Source organism: Tetrao urogallus (genome assembly GCF_951394365.1).
Source record: "Tetrao urogallus genome assembly, chromosome: 3".
NCBI lineage: Eukaryota > Metazoa > Chordata > Aves > Galliformes > Phasianidae > Tetrao > Tetrao urogallus.
This window is the reverse complement of record NC_136815.1, coordinates 8156248-8181699: the sequence shown is the minus strand read 5'-3', so window position 1 is coordinate 8181699 and position 25452 is coordinate 8156248. Positions and strand designations below refer to the sequence as shown.

Below are 25452 nucleotides of genomic sequence, written 5' to 3'. Positions count from 1 at the left end.
TGTGCATGGAAGGTCTTATGCCAGTGTCTTATCTGAGTGAACATTTGACACAGTGTTCACTGAATGGGTATTTTAAATAAAAGGAAAAAAAAATACTCTGCATCATAATTGAAATTTCTATTTATTAATAAGTGGTGCAGTTTTAAAGACAGAACATAAAAAATCAGTTAAGAAGTATTGTTTGCATAATATATTGAAATAAACATATTAAAGTTGTTCAAATATTGGACAGTGCCAGAATATAAATTACACATACAGTTTAAAAATTACAATAAATAATATTATAAAGAGCACTAAAGGCCACTTGTATAAAAGTTGTGTTCCCTTGTCAGCCAGAATCTGAAAAGCATCTTTGTAGCATGGAGAAAAATTCAGTGAGCAAGGCACAAATACTAGTAATAATAAGATGCCATAACTAGAAAACAAAATGCAGTTGGCTCTGTAACCTTCAGTCTCAGCATAATCTTAGGATGGAGATAGGATCCCGCTTCCAGGATTTTGCTTCACTTCACTTCAGAAAGAAGCTGCTAAAAGCTGAATTGGGAAGGATCAAATCTTACAGCCTAAATAATCATAAGCAATAGTGATATCCAGGGTCTCAATTCCCATAGTGCCCAACTGCAGACACTTGAGAACGGCCCCTTTCTCTTCCTGCACCCCTGAAAACGGTCTTCAAAAGGCAACACCCACATTCAGTTGAGTATCTCAGAAAGTGGTACTATTCCAAATTCGTGAGACACTGCAGAAAATTTAGGTTTGCTCTTGGCACCTCAAGCTTAATGGAGGAGGCTGTGGGGTGCAAGGAATTATAATCCAGCTTTTCTTACATGTTTTGTTCTGAGTGGGACAAACCCAGCTCCTGAAATGCCTGGACTTCCAGCAGGGCTGAATTTGCTCCCTAATCTGATTCTGCAAACTGATTGGGTTGTGATGCTTGCCTGAAGGCCATGAGTCAGCAGCCCCACGATGTGTGGATCAGTGATTATTTTGCAGCCTTCCTGGGCCACAATTTGAAGCAGAAAAATATAAAACTGTTTCCACTCTGAACTGTAACAATGCAGCAAAGTTAGAGATAAGAATAGAACAAATATATCCAAAGTCAGTTTAGGAACAGATCCTATCGATCTCTCCATGTGCTTAATTCCTATATGTTCTGACAGAGCCAAATCAATTAATCCAGTGCAGGGAAAAGCAAGGACAGCAACCATTACCTGACCAGATTTTTTCTGAAAGTATTTATTTCCTAAATGGAGCATAAAATACTTATACAACTGTGTACTTAGACTAGGCATTCATTTCTGCAATAATTAAAGTTCTTGGTTTGAATTTAAACTGAGGAAGATTGATGGATGATAATGCAACAAAGAGAGATACTCAATATAAACATATGTACTTCTTCAAAAACTTACAGATTTATATATATAGTCACTTTATAGTGTGAATATAGTCACTTTATAGTGACAGAAAAATCAGTGTAAAAAAAAACAGGTAAAAAAACTATTTTCCAATCAGTGTTTTTCCAAGGAAATTCATAAATAAAGGCAGATTAGGACCTTATGCTGACCTAGTGCATCAGTGTGAGCAGGTTTCTTAGTGACTTCAAGGAGAGCAGAGGAAAGGCCCACACTTCCTAATTAATAAAAACATTTCAAGCCCTGAAATGGATTCTTGATTACTTGCAGGAAATAAGAGTCAGCAAAGAGCAAATTCCAATAAATAGTCTTTAATCCTAACTATATGGAAAGACAATGGAAAGATATGAGTCTAAGAAGACTAATAGCTGTTAAACTGAAATGCCACATATTAATGAAAGATAATGGTAGCAATGGTAACGGGAGGATGGTTGGACTAGATGATCTTGTAGGTCCTTTCCAATCTTGTGATTCTATGATTTTATGATAGAATAAATCTGTTATTTGTTCACATTCATTTTAATACGAAAAGCAGCATAAACTCAGAGGCCACTCTCATCTGAAATTGTGAATGTTTCCTTTTTTTGTGGTAAACCTACTTCAAAATAGAGGCCCTGACCTTTTAGATCACATCACAGATACTTTATTATACAGTGCCCACTGTCTCTGGCAGACACACAAATGGCGTGCCTTGGTTGATGCACTTTCTGGACTCAAACTGAAGTGCAGTTCTGATGAAGATCTTCTGCACATTCCAAATCTGAGATGATCACCAGGTTTCACCTTGTTGGTGACATCTGGATACATTTACATTGTCAACACTGAGAGCAGAATGAATGCTCACCCTATTTTTAATCCAGATGATGCAGGAGGACAGAGCTGCTGAGCAGAACACCCTTCTGAAGTGACCAGTGGCTGATCTCAATGGAAATTAATTCACTGGGTAAAAAATAATAAGTTTTTCAGACCCTCCTTGGCACTCACCCCATATTTCTTCTAGAGAATTCAGAGATGTCTGCTGCATAGGGCATTGCTGAACTTGCCATTACCTTCTAAAAGGCCTTAACTGCAACTTAATATGCCATTAAATATTTCATGATGTAACTACAGACACCTGACCCTGTGTTTTTAATCTACATATGATAAACTGGTGCTTACAACCCACAGAAAATGCTAACTTACAAGTGTTCAGCTGCTATGCACACAGAATGTAGCATAGCCCAAATCCTCCTTTCCTTGGCTGCACTTTAGTATGCAGATAAGATTGATCCAAGCATCTGCCACTCCTTGGATTTTCTCTTGGAATTAATATACCTTTACAATGAGTTGATTTATGGATTTTCAGCCAGACTTAATACTGAGAAAAGATTACCTTTGTATGACTTGGCATGAGAGAGATTAGAAACCTGAACTGAAGAATTGGAGGCAAATTGGGCAGAGAAGTATGTAACAGCATATTTATGCACAACTGCATAACAAAGACATTCACAAAAAAAAAAAAAAAAAAATCTCAGATTGCCCTTGCTTGTGGACTGCCTTGATTTTTGATTGCTCAGATCTATAAAACATTTTAACAAGTTCCAATCTTCACTGAAATCAGTAGGAATGCCCAGCACTTGATGCACTAGAAAAATGAAGCAACATCGGAAGAAGTCTAGCAATATTAAGATAAGTTTTCATTCCTTTTCATTCATCTCAGGAGGTCACTGATAAATACTCCTGTACCGAAAAAGCTGCAGTAGCTACATATAGGTTCTTCCAAGAATCATTGATAGTCAAATAATTTTTCTCAACATGCCAAATTACAATGAATTACAATTTTGCAGCTAGTTTTATTCTCATTGATTTTAGCCATGAAACTGCAACAGAGGCTGTCTTTCAGATGAACAGCTACTTTGTCAAATAAGTAACTATTAAAATTGTATCTCATTATTGGCCTCAGATCAGCTTCATGGACTCAGCTCAGTCTTCGAAGGCTGTAATTGGTGTGATTTATTTACACAACTAATTACAAGAATTTCTTCTCCCTGAAGATCTGGCCAAGAAGGCTGTATCATGATTTTAGCTGATGAAGCAGATGAAATATTAGAGTAAGAAGATCCTATTTCTTTTTAGATAGCTCTTAAGTAAACAATGAAGATGAAGACAATGCCTGACAATATCTGGAACAGAATAGAAGTTCCCCAGATGGAATGATTATCATGAGATGTCAACAACTCTGAAGAATCAACAAACATAGAGCTGCTGACAAAGTGGGCAAAACCCAACAAGGTATCCTTCCACCAGGCCTGTGCAATTCCCAGTTACAGAGATACACAGGAATACCTGTAGGGTATCTCTTCTTGTCCTCTAATTGCATGTGCCAACAATGCTTAGCTGTACAGAAAATTCACTTTCTAACATCCTCCCTAGCCATATCCTTATGCCTTCTTTGGTAGTAGAGACATGACGTCTGGAGAGGCAGAAGTCATTCTTAGCAGGAGGTGGAACAGGAGCTATGGCAGAAGCTGCACCTTGGATGATGCAGTGGAGGTGAGATCTTCATCCACTGACGGTGGGTGTCTGTGACATGTTTCTTGTACCCTGTGCTCACTGACTGTGCAGATTAGTTTTTCACCTGCTGTAAAGAGTGCATAGCAATTGAAATTGACATCAAATGGATGCTATTTCATGGACACTTGGATCGAGATTCTGCATAGGATATTTGGATAGGCTGTGTTTCACTAGCTGTATAGAAACTGCATTCGCACTGTGGTGGTGAGATCTCAGATTTATTTCTGCCTTGTGCCCAGTGGATTGTATTGGTTTCCTGCTTTCTCTACAAAGTTTCCAATTTGCACAGGAATTGTTTAGCTGAGGCATAAGGTGTAATCTTTTACCTCTGCTGCTCAGGGACAGGACAAAATAATGGTATTTATTTATTCATACATTGAAGTTAAATATGACTGTCATACATGGATTTGCAGCTGTCCATTTCGAAAAGAAATTGTAAGCTAGACACACATCTTCCTGCACTGTGGAGCTCCCAGGGAACAGAAAAGTGTTGCTCTGCAGATCTGAGAAGCTTAAAGCACTTCACAAACAATAGTGAATTGAGCCTCACAACTTGTATTTATGTAACTACAACTCCAAATAAACACACGGGCAAACCGAAGAACATTTGTATTATGGAACTTAACACTACATACACTATATAACTCAGTAAAAGAGTGGAAACCTGAGCTTCTCTGCAATGAACAACTTTTTTTTTCTTTTTTTCTTTTTGGAACAGAGAGAAACCTTGGCCCCATAAGAAAGAAATAGACTTAGCAAAATTTTTTCTACAAAATAGGATTGTAATCATGTTTCCAGCAATTTTATAATCACTAGTGGTAATTTTCAAAGTAGCTTGTGGAATTTATGCAGTAATTACATATCCAAAACTGATGTCAGTTGGTGGCTTTCATCATTTTTAATTCTACCCCCAATTTCAATTTAGCATTGTATTTCATAGGTAGTTATATAATAGATCACATGAGAAACATTTAGTTTACTACACTATTTCAGTAAGGTCATTTGCTTTGACAGCTTTTTCCCTGCTTGAATATTACATGCTTTTGGCTAGATAGGAGAGAAATTGTGTTACTTATATTGGATAATGGATTCAGATTTTTTATTTCCACAAAAGGACAGTGCTCCTGAAACTGATTTGACTTTGCTGCTCTGTTTACAAAGTGTAGCAAGGACCATATCTTGGCTGTTACCAATCCACCATTGTTGGTTGTATTGAAGAATATCAGATAGATATGTATCACAGAAGAAATCAGCTGTACCATTTATATAGGGTAAAGTCATGCAAACCATGCTCAAAACTAAGCTCCTTAGTTTTGGTAGCATGAAAAAAACTGCATTAGTAAATTGTATGAAATGGTGCAGAATGACTACCACTAATATCACATGCATCTTATGCAGCCATTGGTGTTTTGAACTAGTAAGCTTTGGGTGCAGAGTAAGTGAGATATACAAAGTATGCTTACATTACACGGAGAAGTCAGCCAGTGACTACCCCCCCCACGCACTTCTAAACTGGCTTATTTGAAGGGGTCCATATTGAATCTGAAATTCCATCCCCTGTTGAAGACAAAGGCATGGAGCCACTTGGTGTAAAAGGGTCGGTGTCTGTGTCTGTTTCCCCCTCTGCTAGGTAGCGTTTCTCTCTCATCCACGCAGATCCCCCATTGGGGCCAAATGGGAAATCATCTCTGTCTTGGGAGATACTGAAGCCACTTGGGGAGCGCTCAAGTTCCTCATGGTTGACGGAGAGAAGGGACAATGGGGTATCGCTGTCTCTTGTCAAGCTCCTTCTCTGCCTTGGAGACACTTTATCTGAGTAAGGGCTTTGCATGTCTCCTTGGGAATGGTAGCTAACCTGGGAGTCCATTAATGTAAATATTGGCAGAACTGTTGGCCTTTCTGCATATGATGTTGAGGAAGGTGTGGCTTGCAGTTTGCCAGAGTTTTGTCCACCTGTTGAAAGAGGCTGTGAATGAGTCATGTGACCATGTGCTGAGAAACCATACGGACTGACTTTGTTGACTGGAACTTGCTGGAAGTTGTAAGGAGTTTCATGAGTACACTGATCAGTGTATTTGTAGATTACTGTTTTTAATTCGGAATACTTGTTTTCTTCTCTCTTTTCTTTTGCAGGAGAAGCAATTTCTTTCAGTGGACTTATCTCAGCAACTTGTATTTGCAACTGTTCCATATGATGCATATGCATATCAACAAGAAAATCCAATTTCTTCCCCATGTCATTTACCTGAAAAATACCAGTTTTATTATATCATTTCAAGTCAGCTCTTCGATGAAACAGCCAATGCTTCCATAGGTGCACTGCCCCCTTTGTGTTGTCACCTTTATTGGTCATGAAGGCAACTATACAATAATCATGACTTTGCCTTGGAAGCTGGACTGCAGTGGATGCCAGGTCATCCACTAATTGCCTCAAATTAAGATCAATCACTATGACCTGTGTCAAATATCATTTTTAGCATTGCTGCATATTTGGCAATCCACTATTCAATGACAGCTTACAGCATTATGACCAAAGTCTTGATAGCATATAGTAAAAAGACATTACCAAAATGTGACAGATGAAGTTACCTTTGCATACAAATCTACTAACTCTTAACAGTCCCACAGCATCAGGGTTATATACCAGTACTACTTTCCTTTGTCTTTGAAAGTATGTTGTGCCTGACTGTTTGCATTCCATGATAGGAATTGAAATGAGTCAGTGCCACTCGGCTCCGTCTTAGTTATTTTAAAAATAAGAGTGTCATTAAGCAAGAGGCTAGTATTCATAAAGAGGGCTCAAAATACCTGAGTGAGCAATCCTTTTCAGTGTCAAACCCTTCAAAAGAACGGTGTACTCATGGTAAAATACCATGTATAGATTGGAGTTTAAAGGTATGAAAAAGTCTCGCCTAAACCATATGGTTACGGTCTGCAACCATACATAATTATATTCATTAAACAGGTCTCAAAATGCATACTTCCCAAGTAATTAAATTATTTAACAGAAAACTGATCACATAATTCTGTGATCATTAGTGCAAGACCTGTATGAGTCTTGATCTTCAACAGTACAAATCTACATAGGTCAGACAAAGAATCACATGGAATTCATATCAACTTATTCTCCATCGTGGTTGTGAAATTACATACCTGTCGTTCAACTTTAACAAATTTGCCCATCATACTTTGGTCTTCAGTATCTACCGTAGATGCTTTGGCTACATATGGATCATTTCTATAAAGAATTAATATCTTTGTTAGCATTTAATTTTTCTTTGCATCACAGTAAGTATTTTATATAAGAAAACTTAAATGTCATCTTGCTGGTATATCAATATAGCTTCTTGGAGCCCCACTGAAGAAACGATTGGACAAACAGGATAAAAAGATCACTGTATACAAGTTCAATACATTTCTAAAGAATGAACTTCTGATCTTGAGATTAAAATTATATTGTTTTCAATATCAAGATAGAGATCAAGGCAAAACAAATGTAAACGAAAAAACCTCAAAATGGAAATGAAATTAGTTTCAAACTTGGTGGAACAATTTTAGATTTGTGAAAAATGTTGAAGTAATATATAACAAGGCTACAGATGTCATACAGCACTATTTTGAAGTCTAATTCTTTCCAATTATTGTGTTTAAAGACTTTGAATACAAATTTCATGGTTGAGTGTTTTTTTTTCTCCATTCCATTAACACAAATAGAAAATGGCAGAGAGTGGAAAAGCAGAGACAACATGGCCTGGAGATTTAAAATAGATTTCTGAATAAATTTTCTGCTATGCAATAAGTCCCTAGGCTTTATTCAGAGTGTATTAAGAGTGAGACCTTTGCAACCTACTGTAGCGAACCTGCTTTAGCAGGGAGGTTGGACTTGATCTCCAGAGGTCCCTTCCAATCTTACAATTTGTGATTCCATGTAATTTCCTATTGCTCACACATCACATAGAATAAGGTGGTAAGAAGATGATCACTGCTCAAATAAGGAACCCTGATTTACAACACTGTAAGATCTGAAACAGTCATTGTTAAGATAAATCTTTACCTAAAGAGTTCCAAATAAACTTCAAAGAAACCTATGTCTTTCTATAATCTATGGCAAAATCTAAAGAACTTGGAAAAGATATTCCCTGAAACTTTTGTTTTAACAGATTCAGCCCTTGTCCTCCCTTTCTGATGAAATTCACAGCTGTGAATAATATCTTAAAGCAGAAGCAATAACCAAAACATGCCAAATTTTGTAGGTTGGGTTACTATGGACAGGGCTTATGCAAATTTTACAATCTGCTTAGTTTCCCAAATGATTATTGTTTCTTCCATATGTGTAGGGCTCTGTCTTTGTATTTACATATTTTCAGATTTTTTCTGTGTGGGATTAACCAGATAAAGCCAAGTTAATTTATTTTCTGTAAGATTACTTTTGTCCTGAGAAACTGTAACAGCTTTGGGGACAGATTGTTGATACTTTTGTGTGGTTCTTCATGGGTATTTAGTGACAGATTGATAGATGCAAGTAACAGAAAAGTGTCATTTATTATAGAATTATTGCTACCAGGATTGCTGCAATACAATACAATGTGTAATTTTCACACCCAGAAACCTGTTCTTGCAATTCATTTTCAGTAACTCCTTCTAATCATTGATTTTAAAGCAGAATTGTTGAAATTCTGTGCTTGCCTTTTGGTGGGGATTGTGATAAAACTTTTTTTTCACTTCAAGTTGATAACTGGCTTACTTAAAGCTGTTGGCAATTTCTTAAAAGTTTTTAAGAATTCATTGTATTCATTGAATGCTAAAAATTCAGTATTTTCAGCAATTCAGTAAATTCAGCAATTGCATGTTCATATTTCATATAAAATCATATTTACAAAACACAGAGAAGCTGACCAACGTAATTAAGAAGCCAATAAGATTAGATTTCCATTATACATTGTCCTAAGGGAAGCTAGTCTTGTTCAACATTCACACTAAAGTATCTTGTAGCAACATATCTTTAATATAATATTGTTAATATAACATTGTTCTAGCTGTATGAATGAAATGCATGCTTTTTGGTATGAGTGAACATTATATTCTTGTTTAGGTCTGTGCAAAATACTAAGAATAATTTCACCTGGGAGACTGTTGTGAAGGGTAAGAAAAAGCTCCTCCCTTTTGGGATTTCTTATGCTTGGGAGTAGATGGAGGTCCAGGTGTAAAAATCATATCTACTCTGAAAAAAAAAGAGAAGTGCAACTGCATAAGAACACCTCTAAACGCTAACATAGCATGTTAGAACATGAAAGAAACTACTATGCATCTCTGCCAGACACAGTAGCAAAGACTCAAAAAGGGGTTTTGAAAATAGAACTTAAAAAAGTCAAGACAAATCTTGAAAAAGCAAACTAGATGTTTCCTAGGCACTAAAGTACTGCTGGACTATCCGTTAATACCCCAACAGACTCCTTTGGCATCTAATTATTCTTAGACACAATAAGCTGTACTCACCCAGTTTTGTCTGGAAATAGCGAATGGAGACTCAACTCAGAGGTGAAAATTTTGGAGAGAGTAAGGAATATTCATCTGACCAAATCTGGTTTAAGGAGGAATGAGCTGTGTCACAAACACCGTTGTTTACATTGACTAGCTCTCCATTAACTAAGAGAGGAATCTCACAAGACGTGAACTCCACAAGTGGTGTCTCTTTACAGTGCTGAGCTGAACATCACAGAGCTGAGGCTATGCTGTGATTTTTGCCTGGGCTCACCCAGGATGAGTCTTCACCCCACACAGCACTGCCATAAATACTATGCGAGACAGGCATAATCACATCAGCACCTCTGCAAATTCCAGCAGTTAAGCATCTGGGAGAGATCCCCTGCTGCTGAAAATCATGCAACAGCTCAGTCTAAGTTAGTGGAATGACCTCCAGCACAGGGCTTACAGACCATGCTGCAGACACAGATTTCTGAGGTCATGAGCTCTCCTCAACTTTCTGAGCTCAAAAAATATTTTCATGTACATTAATTTACACTTGAAGAGATTTAAAACCTTTTGTGCTAATGTGTTTTTGCGCTTGTATTAGATATTTCACTGCACAGTTCAAGAGGTAAACCAGCCCAAAGGAAAACTCTGTGTAGTGCAACTACAGCTTTTATTGATCATCTGCAAAAAGGGGAGAAGGGGAAAATTTCACTATAATCAAGTGAGCCAGCAGTCAAGAAAATTTTTGATTACTGCATTCTACATATGAGCCAGTGCTCACTTCTGCTGCAGCTACCCCAGCTAGCTGCTCACTCACCTTTACTTTTTGGGGAAGAGGCTTTCTGATAGATCAGCTACACTGATCAGAGAATGTCTGGGTGGCCTTGTACACATACAGACCAACTAAACTTTTTCCAGCACAGATCTACATTTTCTCCACTTCCCAGAGGATTCTTACCTTGCCTGAAGATACTTTATTCTGGAAAGCATATCAAGATGCCCTGCTGAGTATTGCTCTATCACATCCTTTACATCGTAAGGCCTCAAAGTCTCCTTGAATTTTTTTTTATAGAGACGAAACTGTAGTATTCTGTATAATAAAGGAAAACATTACTAAACTTCTGTATAAATTCCAAAATGATCATTTGCATCTTCATTGAATATTTGGTAAAGACTCTGGATGTTGGGAAATCGATCATGTTATTTACATACAAGGCAATAATAAGCAGAGAATCCCTAATGTCATACCATGTGTGAAAACAGTTGGCTTTTCATAACTAATAGAATAGATTTTCCTTAAAATATTTACATACAGACGTCTTTTTCAGTATTATCTTAGTAACTAGAAATGGTTCAAAGCAATACGTTCAGATGGGGAAATCAAAGATCACAAATAACAGGAGATATTGAAGCTGAAGGCATGGTTCAACTTAATATGAAACTAGTTTATGGAATATACAGTGCTGAATCATTATCAACTTGGTTTTCATTTTGCATCTGGGAGAGTTCTGGAGAGGAAATGCTAATTCATTAGGAATGTGGAAGTTCAGTAGTCAGCAACTGAATTTGTAGATAAAAGGAGAAAGTGTTAGAAATATCTAAAGTGTCCTTGAAAAATTATCAGTGTAACATTATTGTTATCGCTGTGGCATTGTTATTATTATGTGGCATCATTATTATTATCATTACTACTGGTAGTAGTAGTATTAAATATCCTAGTAACAATAGAATCATAGATGTAATATGGATCCATGCTGACAAGACACCTTGAAAACTGCTTGACATACTTTTCTAAAATACTTTCCTGTTTATTTATCTGTTCACACTTGTATCTTGGAAGGTTAAACAAACAGGTAATAAACGTAAGAATGAAATATCATTTAATTTCTTAATTAATTATCTTCTTAGGCTTGAAATCTAACTATTCAACTCTGTTACTTGTAAATCTTTCAGTGTTTGAGTTTTCAAAACTTGAAACGTGATTATTATAGCCAAAATATGTATGATAACACCCAAACTGCATTTAAAATAGGAAATGCACTGCTAGTGATTTCAGTTTAAATTCCTGATTATGACTCTGGAAACCCATTAAGAGGTCTTGTCTGAATGAATTGCCTTCTATTATCCTTCAAGGTCTGGATAAACTGTATAAGAGGAAAAAAAAAAAAGGGAGGAAAAAAATCTTGGCTTATGATTGAGTTTAAAGGAAAATTACATGAAATCAATTAGATTTGCACGAGATATGGGAGAGGAAGTTTTGCAAAAATAATAATGACATTCCTTATGGAAGTGTACAAAATAGGGCAGATGTAAAGCCTGCATTTGAAACCAAGCAGGTATCAGGAGGAAAAAAAGGGGGAAATTATAGAGGGAGCAAGAATGGAGAAGCTTCCAGCAGGATGGAAGCAGTATTAATTTTTATTTTATTTGTATATATTAGTTCAGACAAATCAGTTTTGGGTTATTGATAAAAATGATAAAACGAAAACAGACATCATGCTCATACAGAAGAAAATAAAGTATTGAATTCAGAGCACTAACTTGTTATGGAAGTTCTGATGAGAATAAATTGGACTTACAGACAATTGCATTTTGTGAAAGAAATACCATCTGTACACTATTTTCCTTTCTCAGCCATTGCCTGGTTATTAAAAATAAAGTTCATTGTGGAGGTGAAAAAGATTAATCCTGCAGGTCTTTAGCTATAATCTACCAACACAAGTTGTTATAGCATCCATAAGTTAAAAAAAAAAACAAAACCTTTTCTGAAGTCATTAATTAAGATACTGTAAATGAATGTTCTCTAGTAATGCAGGTCTTACTCTGTGATACCATCAACTGAAAATGTGAAGTAAGATCTTTCATCACTTAGTAATTGACTGGAAGTTGTTCTACATGGAAACCACACTGTAACGGAACGATTGTGGACTCACTGAGAGCTTTGGCATGAACCGGGAATACATGCAATCATAATCAGTAACAATGGGACATCTATCCCATACACCTGAAATTGATTTATGAGCCCTTTTAGATTTAGAGTATATAATCATCTTCTTTGAATATTTCTAAAGAACATAGTAATTGGGGCACTCCAGACTTTACATTTTTCAACTAGGTGTAGTAACTGCCTGATCCAAGATTTAACAACTACCAGGAAAAATAAATAAATAAATAAATAAATAAATAAATAAATAAATAAATAAATAAATAAATAAATAAAATGAAAGCAGAATATTTTCCTTGAGAAAATTATAGGGAAAGAGTAAAAAAATCTGAGTGTAGAGGTAATAGAGTACAGTGAACTAATTTTGTGTTTTTGACATGCTAAGCACATTATCAATCCTTACTAGAATTTTTAGCTTCAGGGAATATTTCATTTGATGCAAAACTAGAAATGACACAAACCATGGACTGATCAAATGGAGATCTCTCTCTATTAAACTATGACAGACAACAACATATATTGCAGGGTCATACAAATATAAATAAAGAATATTTATGTCAGTTGAGGATTTGTTGCTAAACTAAAATTTAAGCTTTACATGAATGTTACAGTAAGTTGAGCAGTGTACTATAATTATAGTATTATGTTATTAAATTATTATATTAATATATATAATATATATTATTATATATATTGTATATTATTATATTATATATATTATTATTATTATAGTATATTTTAATCATAAGGTTTATAATATTGTTTTATAATAACTATGTTTGTGGATGGTCTTGAAAAAAATGGCCCAATAAATGTTACTGTAAAATATTTTCCTTCCTGCATATTTTAAAAGAGGACTTTGAAAAGGATTTGCCAGATGTGTTTCAGTTATCTACAGTTATCTAGTCTATTGCATTCATAAAAAGAAGAACAGCAACAAGAGATTTCCTAAAGCAAACACTCAAAAACTATGCAGAGGTTAAAGACATTTACCTGACAGCTCTGATGGCTGTCTTGAATGTTGGAATCATATCTTCCATAAGAAAGTCACTACTGTCGCCTCTCTCTTCTCCCCCAGGTTCCCCTGTTCCTGCATCTGCAAGGTAGGTCACAAAAAAATGTGTGAACATCTGACAACTTAAGTGTAATTTAGTAAAAGAACATCTTTTGCAGGTTTCTCTTACTGATCTCATGTAATTTCAGGGGAAGGATAATCAAGTCCCCAGAGAAGACACCCAAACTATATCCATGGTAGTATGGATATATGTTCTGAGGCCAGCTGGCACAATAAAGAAAAAACTGCCATTGAGAAAACATGCCAACACAACAGACAACAACAGAAAAATGTGTTGAGGGAAGCTGAGGAAAAACATCCTGTCTTATTGCACAGACACCCATAAATGGAAATGCTGGGGGTAGCTTTCCTAGGGAGAGTGGGAGGGAAACATCAGTTCACTCTACAAGACAAGGTTTAAAGGGTTTGCAATGAGTTGATATTTATGGGATACCTGGTCACAGGTCTGGATGCAGTCCTGCTGGGAGTTGCCTTAACATATAATCCCTGCTAATAAGCACAGCCATGATAGCAAGTGCTTTTGGGGGGATACAGATTCACTGACCAATGTGCCCTATTGTCCCATTCAAGTAGGTTGATTACATCACCAGCCAAATTCAATATCAATTGCTGTTTTTTGGAGGACCATTGCCTTATTTCAAGCACTGTGTTGCCTGGACACCAGCATTTGTTTCCTGGAGCTTCCCCAAATGTGCCATATAAAACCAGGAGATGGCAATGCTTGTTCCAGAAAGTTGAAAACCTTGAACAGAAGATGCAGAGGAAGAAAGTAAAATGGGGAGAAAAAGGAATGGATAGAAAGAAATCAACACAGATGGGCTACCTTCTGAGCTTTGCCAAAAAGCGTACGCTTTCATTCGGAATGCAGTGCGAAAACGCTCCTTATTATTCAAGACAACATTCTTAGGCTCTTTTGAAGGACTTTCTTCAATGGCATCTACATTCAGAGGGGTAAATAGCTTTCCTTTAGTATTGGTACCACGAACCCGATCCAAGAGACCCAGCTTTTGGCTACAAAATAAGCAAAAGTAATCATTTTCCTCCTTTGTACACTTTAAACTTTTTTTCATGATTCTTTAAATATAGAAGAGGCTAAATAAATGTTTTGTACACAAGGACACTGCTGGGGCTACCATAATACATCAATGTCTTTGCAAACAACAGCAAAGCTCTACATATAATTAGCTGATTTTTATGAGAATTTTTTTATTGTATCAATGTTGAAAATGTTACCAGAGGGTCTTGCTATCCTCTTTATGTAATACATCACAATGCTTCAGCTCCAGTACCACATCTGAAGCATTAGATTTTTTATTAAGAAAACATTATTACTTAGGCAGTTATATTATCTAAAGGCAAGGATGCTTGGCCCTTCCCTCATTAGTGCTTTCTTGAACTACTGCATCTACAGCAGACTATTAAATGAATAAGTCATGTGCATAGTTGAGAGGAGAAGAAAGATCAAATGTGCCGTGAATCAAATAAATTGTCAGCAAGACACTGGAAAGGCATTGCCAAGCAATTACTTGCTACCTGGTAGGGCACGCCACCCAGTTCTCTCCATGATTCAATTTCAGTAATTTCTCACTATTCCACAAATTTAAGTTCAAACTGTGGCAAAATGACTTATTTTGTTGTTCCGATGATTCCTTGCACTGTCCTCTTTCAGAATAATGTACCAGGTATTGTCACATCAATGATAATGTATAGCTAGAGTTACATCTACCTGCCATCTTACTGGCATCAGTAACCCTTTTCATAGCCTAATGACCATAATAGCCCTAAAAGTAATTAGTAATACCACTGAAAACAGCAGAATAAAAGAATTTGCTACTTAGTGTATTAACTTAAATATTATCTGAACAATTTGAATGTGATAGGTGGTATAAACATTTGATTTTCTTGTTTTGCTGCTAAAAATATATTGTTTTGAATACTTGATAAAAAATGTTAAATGTGGGGCTAAGTCATGAGAAGAAAGCCTGCCCCTTACTCTAATCCAACAGTGCAATGGGGAACAGCTCTGGAAAGAGGTGAATTGTGCGCATGTGGCCAAGAGGCAAATCTATGTGGGAAAGTAGGGCAAGAGGGCTCAGTGGAGTAGAGAAAAAAATAGAGCAGTTGACAAGTTTATGAGAGCCACAAGCGAGAGCAAAGCTGAAGGAAAGAACTGATGGCCAGGATAATGAGATTTGATTGGTATTCAGAGAGGTGTTTGTACATATTGTTCAGCTGAAGCCGCTGAACATGCTGGTGTGGAAGAGCAAGGATGGAGAGGGTCCACCCTGGAAGGACATAGCAGTCAGAGCTAGTTACTTCTTTGCAGACACTGTGATTGGAGAATCTCACTCACAGGACTATTTATTCTCTGTTTAAGGAGTTATCATCTTGATCAGATGGATTTTTATGTGTTCTAGCAATGTTTTTGGAAGCTGTGGATCTCTGGTATCACCTCTTTGACAGAAGAAGCTATTTCCACCTCGGAGCTCTGCCTGTGGCGGTATATACCACCACAGCAGAAGTTTTTGGTATAATGTTCTTAAAATAGCAATTTAATAGATTTAAAGAAACAGCAGCTTTCATAGGAGTGCTGACTCTAGTAGGAATACTGCAACTTACAGCATACAAAGTTCCTAATTTATTTGAGCATTGCAGGTTACTGTTGTTGCAGTTATGTTTTTTTTTTTTTGTTGGCTTTTTTTTTTTTTTTTCCCAATATAAATTACTGGAGCCCTCATCTTTACTATCAGATCCATAATAACAATTCTTTTGACCCAGAAGGGAGAGCTGGACTAGATGATCTCCAGAGATCCCTTCTAACTCCTGCAATTCTTTGATTCTGTGAAATATCCCTCTCTCAAAAGACTGAAGTACAAACATTTGCGTAGAATGTTTTCTGAGACTTTCTGAATTTTGTTGTTGACAATATTGCAATACTTATGAATGCAGTTTCTGCTGCCCATTAAATTCAGATGTGTATATTAAATGTATAGGTGTATGCAAGTGTGGAAGTGGCAAAACTATGAAGGACTTGTGTAAGTATGGAAACGCACAGCTAGTCCTGATGTATCAGCAGTGCCAGGCCTGAAGTCAGCGATTTGAGGAGACAAAAGCACAGATCTGAGAGAAGAATTAGAATGGTCTTAGTGAATTGCATTAATTACCCAGATTTTGCCCTCATGTAATTTCCTGAGTAATTAATAGCTTTGGGGGAAAATGTACAAAGTACAGACAAATTTGCACAGAAAAAAATCAAGGAATAGTTTTCTGTTTGTAGCAAAATAATATTACTTTTTGACAAGCCAATTTCTGTGGCAGATTAGTCAGCACAAAATGTGTAGAGTAGTTTCATGTTCAGCCTTAGGAATTATTTTAAAAATTAATTCCATTATGTTTCCTTCTGGGCTGGACTCTGGATCTGACTGATCTGAAGCAGTGCTCCAAAGGCTAAACTAACGGTGAGTATAGGACCTGAGCAAGTGATTTGCTTTCTATTAAGGTAGAGAAATCTGTGGTCTCTTTTCTGCATTACTGTTGCTTATCTGTTTTCTCAGAGGCCTTGTCTGAGAGCAGTGGTGCTTAGCAAGACATTCCAAGGCATCCCTGGGAACTTTATTCAAGCTCTTATACACTATATATAGAAAATACATATACAGGAGAGATTTTTTTTTTTTTTTTTTCAGTTCAGGGACAGAAATTTCTGACCTACCTCAGAACAGCAGTGGTCAAGACTTCATAACCTGCTCATAGATCAAAATAGTCCTCTGCATTCAGCAAAAAAGGCTACTTATGTGCTATGATATTCTCCACTGCATATATAGCTACCCTCTTTTTTAATTATTTTTTTTAATGTAGCTAATATCAACATAAACCATTCCTAAATTGCCGTTCCAGAGTTAACTTTTCCCATCGATAAGTGCCAGCTCATGAACAAATTATTGTCTCAAGACTGTTGCTCAGGCACCTTAGGTTTAGAATTTTACCAATCTGTTTTAACTCTTTAAAATCATGCCAAAGATTGATTTTTAGTCTCCTTTTTATGCTCTGTGGAAGTCAGCAACCTGCTGAGAGAACTGTTTCACTTTGGAATGACTTTCAAGATGGAAAAATCTGTCTGTTATTATTGATTACAGGGAGATCTAGGTGAGAATTAATTTAAAATGCAGATCTCTAGCCTAAACTGAAGTTATGTGACCTGAAGCCTTTCTCATTAATTTAATGCTGATTATTAACCCTTAAAGTAACATTCACTTATAGCAGGATTTTTACACAATAAATGTAGACAACTGTGCTCATATGTAGGCAGCCAGAGCAGTAGAATACTCAGAAAATCAATCTTTAGCTTCACATGAAAAATACAGTATGTTGTATATAAAAAATAAACAAAAAAAACCTAACAAACTAACTTCTTTCCAGATAAATAGCTACTTATCATCATGGAAAAAGCAGACTGTATTCTCATTTCCAGGGGATGAAATCTGGGTCTGCTGGGGTTTTTGCTTACATAGTGGTTTTTAAAAACACTTAGGAAACATTTGTTCTCATGACACAATCCCCATCATTAAAACAGCATGCGCATGGCTCAGTCTCAGAGTATGAAGCATGCGCAAATCACATCATCCTTTATGAGAGTGGCTAGGACAGTGGTTCCCACCTACAAGTTCATCTACTGCTGCTTGTCTTTCAGAATCCACCTATTGATATTAGCTGCTTTTCCTCTCTTTGGGACAGTGGTTCCACATTATTTGGCTTTCCCACAGGAAAACAGGATTTCTGATTTCCAATACACTTCCAGAAATCACAAGAAATAACACATCCCAAAAATACTGATAAAAATGCAGAGCATTTTTTTCTGATTGCTTTGGATGCATTGCCATTTCTTGTCTTGCATGCCATTGCATCCTCTCCCTTGTGATGGGATAAAAGTTTTCCTCAAACTTTTATCTTCAAAGTGGAGTCCTAGCATGAGAACTCCTTTATGCTAGGGTAAATACAGACCACTACAAAGGGAGGAAGACAGATGCATTGCAAATTATCTTCGCAGCTGAAGGACAATTCATCTCTCAGATTCTTGCTCCTGTTGAGCAAAGGGAATTATTTTGGAAAATCTGGGAGAAGAAGTTGCTTTTGGGATATACAAGAGATGGCTGGCTTCTGCAGCAGATGTTCTACCCTTGCTAAGAATAAAGAGTGGGAACCACTGAACTAGAAATACTGATTCATAAACAGTCATGCATGGAAATAATGCAGTTACATCCCATCATGCAAGCCAGATACTCTCCTCTCTGTGTTTTGCCTAACATTGGAGTTTCATAATCAAATGGCACATGTATGAGAAGAAAAATAATGAATCAATACTAAAAATGAATAAAACACAGCCCTACTCCATGTATTTACCCTTTTCACCTCACACAGAGTAATAATATTCAGGAAATCTTTCCATATTTTTGCAGTTTATCTAATCACTATGCTAGCTAATCATTAGGTTAGGCTAGTCTCAAGTAACTGGAAGTAAAAGGAAGTCAGGCTTACTCCAGTATTTTACTACATTATCAGCTGTACTATCACTGTGCAGGTGAAGTGAGCTTTGAGAAATCAAACATTCTGAATGAGATTTTCAGGAATATTCTCCTTTGCGCTTTTCCCAATGGAAATTAGCATACAACTAATATGAAGACAGCAATGAGCCCTGCAGAAAATCTAGCCCTCAGTGAATACTTTCAACTGATCTCTAAGAGTCCACATTTTCCCAATATAAAACAAAGAACACTTTTCTGTTCCAAAGTACTTACAAAATTTAGCCAATCAGCTTATCCTTCTAAGAAAATTAAATGATATTTGTTTCTATAGAGAATAACACACAAAAGTGATCAACTTCAAAATAATTGACCGTAACTTCTTAATAACTAATATTTTCTTTTAAAAAGCCACTGGGCACCTAGAATTCAAGGTCTAAATCTGCAAATTTCTGATTTGGGAGGGAAAAATATCCCATTTTAGCCACCACATTTCCTCATCCTTTGGTGGTCCTTACTGGTATTTAAGTGTAGATCTAATTTTAAATTCAAACTCACTTGCCATCCAAATTATCTGATGAGAAATATGACCATGAGTTCTTCCTTAGACTCATCTTTGACACTCTTCAGAAAGAGTCCCTGTTCACACTAACAGGCTTTTGCTCAGTCCCTTTTCTCATTCCTCTCTAAAGTGATTAGAAATGGGTAAAAATAAGCAATATCACCCCAATCCATGGGGAGAATAATCCAAGTTCAATTCCTTGCAAAAACAGGATGGATATTTTTTCACCAAAGAATGCAGCCAGAAATGTAAATAGAAATCACATGGATGTTGACCCACTCTTTACTTTGCAGTGAACATTTCTCCATGTATCAATCACTAGAAAAATCAGTGTCTCTCAAATATTTTGCATGGGCCAATTGTCCAATGAAAAATAGAGTGCTTCACTAGCAGCTCTCCAAAAGATGAAGGGCTTAAGCTAGGAAAGCTGAATTGTGTACTGATGTTTGTGAAATGAAGTAGAAATGAGAAGAACAAGATAAAGTTGAATGATGGGAAGATGTTCAGGATAAAATAAAATATTTAACAATGTAGTCAAAATCTTAGTATTTCCAATGATGTGTCTTTCAGAATTTTGGATTGCTACTGATTACTTCTATGTTTCATTGCAGTAAAATAAAGTTATTGCCCCAAGTCTTAAGTCTGAGTTCAGCAGGATGTTTAAACGTGTCACTAACTTCATTCAGATGATCAAAATCCTCCACTTTCCTGAATCAGAATCTGTAAATACACATGCAGGGATATTGATCTGCTGAACATAAATGCAAAGTAACTTGCATGCATTTGTACTGACAATGTTGGGGCTGCACAAGAAATGATTTTCAGCTCTTACAGAATATTTTTCAGCCATAGACTTCTAGATGCTTAGCAGAGTAGGTTAGTATCATTTTCATTCTATGAAAACAGTGAAAAGCACTTGTTTCTAAGCAGATCATTGGCAGAGCTATGACTAGATCCCATGTTTTCAGAACAGCAGAACAATGAACTATCTGCAAAGTCATGCACATTTATTTTTATATTTAAGTAATGTTTCTTTCTTATTTCCCTTACTTTTCATGGTGGTTAGATGAACTACTGCTGTCAAAACAGAAATTGCAGGCAGAGAATGGCATGCAAGAAATATGGAGAGTAAGGCTCAATTGTTACTTGAATGTATATACCTAAGTTTTCTTGTGAGGCTCGATCCAAAGAATGACTCCCTACTAAACATGACATTACTGTAAAGTGAAGAAAAGTTATTACGATGAGACGTTAATGATTACTCATGAAAAGCTCTATGAAAAAGAATGGGAATAGCCTTTCATTTGTATTTAATGAAGTATGCAGTTCAGAGTGACTTTTTTCCCCTTCCTGTTTTGGGAAGTTGCATTAAGAAGAAATCCTGATAGTGAAATTTTCCAGCCTTGCTAGAAATGCTTTCATTTTCATTAAGTTGTAACTACTAGCAATACTAAAATGTACCATATTATATTCTCTTATACTCACACAGTAGGAAGGACTAGTACAATGTTCTGCCACTTAAAGATCTCAAAACATATTTCCAAAGGCAGAGGGATATTATTTATCTTGGAGACATAAGGAAACTGGGATAAACAATTTTTTTTCAGTGATACGATAACTGACCTAGCAATGAATGTGTTTTCCTGCTGTCTAGTTCTACAGTTGAGTAATGCTGTGTGCCAAAATTAAAAACCTGTCTAGGAGCAAAGCCCTAGGAGAAACTTCAAAATTCTTCACTAAAGTGCCTGTATACCCACGATTCAAAATTAACACACTGATCAAAATAAGTGCTAATAGCTATTAAAAACAGTGTGGAAAAATCAAGCCACCAATTACTTCCTCAAACACAAACATAAACACCAGTTTCAAAATAAACTATGTTCACTCTGCAAAAGCCCAACCCAATGGCTGGGACATGTAAAACATCCCAGTATTAGCTGAATGAGAGCACTCTAATAAATGAAGACATTAATGTCACTTTTTTCAGAAAGATGAAAATCCTTTGTAATACATACAAAAGTGCAAAGCATAGGACGCTTCAGATCAGATGGAAACAGAAAATCATCCTTTCTCTACAGACACAATTGCTATCTGAGATTTCATAGAATTTTGGAGAATCCTTAGAGTTGGAAGGGACCTCTGAAGGTGTCATCTAGTCCAATTCTCCTGCAATGAACGAGGACACCACAGCTAGAGCACGCAGCCCAGGGCCTGATCCAGCCTCGCGTTGAAAGTCTCCAGGGACAGGGCACCCAATGCTTCTCTGGACAACCAGTTCCAGTGCCTTACCACCCTCAATGTAAAATACTTTTTCCTTATATGTTATCTAAATCAACTTATCTTTAAGTTTAAAACTACTTCCCTTGTTCTGTCACCACAGATCCTGCTAAGAGTCTCTTCCCTTCTTTCCTGTAGCTCCCCTTTAGATACTGAAAAGCTGCTATCAGGTCTCCTTGGAACCTTCTCTTCTCCATTCTGAACAGCCCCAGCTCTTTCAGGCAGTCCTTGTAGGAGAAGTGTTCCACCCCTTTTGTCATTTCTGTGGTCCTTCTCTGGATGTGCTCCAACAGGTCCATATCTTTCCTGTACTGAGCACTCCATGTCCTCATGTAGAGGAGCAGGATCACCTCACTCACTCTGCTAGCCACGTTCTTTTGATGCAGCCCAGGATATGGTTGGCTTTCTGAGCTGTGAGGGCACATGGCCGGCTCATGTCCAGCTTCCCATCTGTCCTCAGGTCCTTTTCAGTAGGTCTGGCAGCTTAAAGCATTAAGGAAGAAACAGCTTATGGCATCTGCAGCATGTAGTAGTCACCATGCTCCCCACCAGTAAGCAATGAAGAGCACAGTATCAGTTACTCTTGGTTTTGGGCATGTACAGAGCTTACATTGTTATGCATTACATAAGTCCATAAGTACATATGCTATATACATGTACATACACATGCATGATGTACATAAGTACATCAAGCATTACATAAGTGCTATTCTTAAGAGAGCAACATTGCAAACCTCTTCAGTACTTACAAGATCCAGCCCACTGCGTGGGTCAACATGTTTGTCAGTGCCTCTCACATCTTTAGTTCTAGTTTAAAGTAAGCTTCAGTAAAGCCTTGGCGGTTGTCAAATTTTAATTAGCTTTCTACTACCACAAATCCTTCCCTGCAAACTTGCCTTGGCATTCAATTTCTGAAATGGATTCTTTGGTCATTGCCTTATCCTGTGTTTTTCCCAAATGTTCTAAGAGCAAGGAGTTGCTCTTTTTTTGTTACTCTGCCATCTCCTGCTTGGAGAGAGGTTCTAGGAAGATCTGTCATAGAATTCAATTCTTTGGAGTTCCTAAAGAGCTTTCATGTTGCAGAACAGAAACTCTGACATTTTCACACAGCTGGGCTTCATTTTTTAATTTTCAAAGAATCACAGAATCACAGGGGTTGGAAGGGACCTCAAGAGATTATCGAGTCCAACCCCTCTGCTAAAGAGGTACCCTACTATAGATCACAGAAGTAAGTGTCCAAAAGGGTCTTGAATATCTCCATAGGAGGACACTCTACAACCTCTCTGGGAAGCCTGCTGCAGTGCTCCATCACCCCTACTGTAAAGTTCTTCCATGTGTTAGTACAGAACTTCCTAAGTTCAAGCTTTAGGCCATTATTCCTTTTCCTACTGCAACACACCATCAAGAAGAGCCTGGCTTCATCCATTTTCTTCCCCCTGAAGGGGAGATCAATTTATTCTAGTTGGTCTCACATAAGGAGACCAAGGATACCACGCGGCCTCATCAGCCTTCCTTTACGAAAGAGGAAGTGGGCATCCATGACAGCATTCCAGTCATGTGAGCTGTCTTACCATGTCTCTGTGATCACGATGAGATCATGACTCTGTGATTGCACACAGATCTCTAGTTCTTCCTGTTTATTTCCCATACTGTGCATTGGTACACAGGCACTTTAGGGAAGCAGAAGGTGCAGGAATCTCTAGAGGGATGCAGGAAGGTTTAAGCCACACTGTTGATAACGTTATCTACTTTGAAGAGTAATTACGAGATCACATTAGACAATTGAGAGGCATTTCTCCACAGTTTACTAAAAAGGCAGCATTACCAGGCCCCTCTCTGTCACAAGGAACTCCATGCCCTTCCCCCATGAAATGTAGTTTAAAGCTCTGCTATCCAATCCAGACAGATTGTTCCCCAGAACACTTTTGTCCCATTTTCTCAATTGCACTCTGCATGCTCTCTCAAAGGTCTGCCCAAGATCACAGCACCCAAAGCCTTGATCTTGACACCATCTTGCCAGCCAGTAATTTATCCAATCTATTCTTGTCCTTATTTTATTAGCTTTTTATGTTTTCTGACTATTCTGAGAAAGATTTGTATGAATTCTTCTTTCTCCATTATCAACCACAGTTCAGAAAGTGAACTTATTGCTACAGCTTGCCCATTAAGTACTCCACTATGCAAGACTTTGGAGACTGAGTGCACTGACGGGCTGTTCTCTCCACTAAGACAACATTTCCTTATTGCCCATTCAATTCAATATAGCCTTCAACACAAACTGCAGTACAACTAATGCACTAATATTTCCCATACTAAATCAGCACAGGAAGATTCAATCTTTTTTTTTTTTTTTTTTTTTTTTTTTTTAGTTTAAATTACATGGTCTATAAACAGGAGTTTTATGAGAAGTGGGACATGGAACTGTAAAAACAAGCAGATTAGAGCTCAGCCTCATATCTACTGAAGTCAGTGGATGCTTCCACAAGTACCACAATTTGTCTGTTTACCTGGAGGAGTTCCAATCGTTTTTTTAATAATGCTTACTTCTTTAAACATATTGTTACTAAGGTTCCCATTCAGAATTAATGATGATTTTGCTGAAGGTTGTTTCTTACCTAACAACATAAAAGCAACACATAACCTTCTAGAACAAGGACCATGGGATTACGATTTTAAAGATTCTGTGCTGAGAGTCATAATTACCAGTTTTTAATCCAGTTCATCCATATTAAATGCCTTCTACTGGACTAAACGGATAGAACAGCTCAGAAAATACTGCAGGAATTGTTCTGTCGCTGCAGGTACAGGAACTTCTCTAGGAAGCTGTAATTCCCTGTCAGTTTACGATTTTTCCTATAATTCTTGCTCATTTTCTCCATGTTTTAAAAATGAGAATGAAAATGGAGACAGCTTAATCATAGGTCTTTGTGGAACTATTTATCTTTTAATACCTATTGACTTTCATTGTGGATGATCCATTGATAGTAGTTTAGCATTTAAGTGCTTTATGTGTCTGACCTAAGAGATTGAATTCTTTTACGTGCTTTCAAATCTGTAATTTTGCTAAAGGGGTTATGAATAATTCATTTCCAAATATGTCTCAAACCTCGTATGTTCACTAACAGGGTCTGCTCTGCTGTAGTCTTCAATGACTAACCAGTATTAGGATCTCATTCTCTGCTTATAAAGCCCCAAAGTTACTGGGAACTTTCCCATCTACATCAGCAGAGGTAAGAACAAGCCCTTAACTCTAATGTAGCCTTTGTAGTAAAGTGAGAGAACTTGATTATCCTATTGATCCACCTTAGCCTTTCATCTTCATATTTATCATCAAGAAATCTGAGAATATGTTGAAATGACACAGACCTGATCCTTTCCATCAAAACATTGCTCTGTGCGGTGCAACAACATGAGACAGAACTTTAAATTCACTGCACAACAACTTGAATGCTTAACTCTGCCCCTATAGCATAGATCAGGAGAAATTTCTATAGACTCTGATTAATCATAATGAACAATAAAGCTGTTTACAGACAATCAGCAAGCAACACTTTCCAGTTGTACGATTAGCATTTTAGCTATGTTGTTAAGTTGGGAAAAAAGCAAGCAATTAAGAAATGGATTGGTTAAACATTTTTAAT

At 36.9% G+C, this 25452-nt stretch overlaps 1 protein-coding gene across 2 annotated transcripts in view; it reads right to left on the bottom strand.

The window, feature by feature from the left end:
* Positions 1 to 5472: 5472 nt before the first annotated feature.
* Positions 5473 to 25452, bottom strand: part of KCNQ3 (potassium voltage-gated channel subfamily Q member 3) — a gene marked incomplete at both ends in the record, with an annotated part of 188259 nt that continues 168279 nt past the window's right edge. The window contains 7 exons of one of the 2 annotated variants that reach the window (XM_079533740.1): positions 5473 to 6210; positions 7119 to 7203; positions 9088 to 9186; positions 10396 to 10527; positions 13375 to 13477; positions 14280 to 14467; positions 20695 to 20751. In XM_079533740.1, coding sequence (XP_079389866.1) covers positions 5473 to 6210; positions 7119 to 7203; positions 9088 to 9186; positions 10396 to 10527; positions 13375 to 13477; positions 14280 to 14467; positions 20695 to 20751 — 1402 coding nt within the window. The remainder of the gene's footprint in view (positions 6211 to 7118; positions 7204 to 9087; positions 9187 to 10395; positions 10528 to 13374; positions 13478 to 14279; positions 14468 to 20694; positions 20752 to 25452) is intronic. The other variant, XM_079533741.1, reaches the window with a different exon arrangement.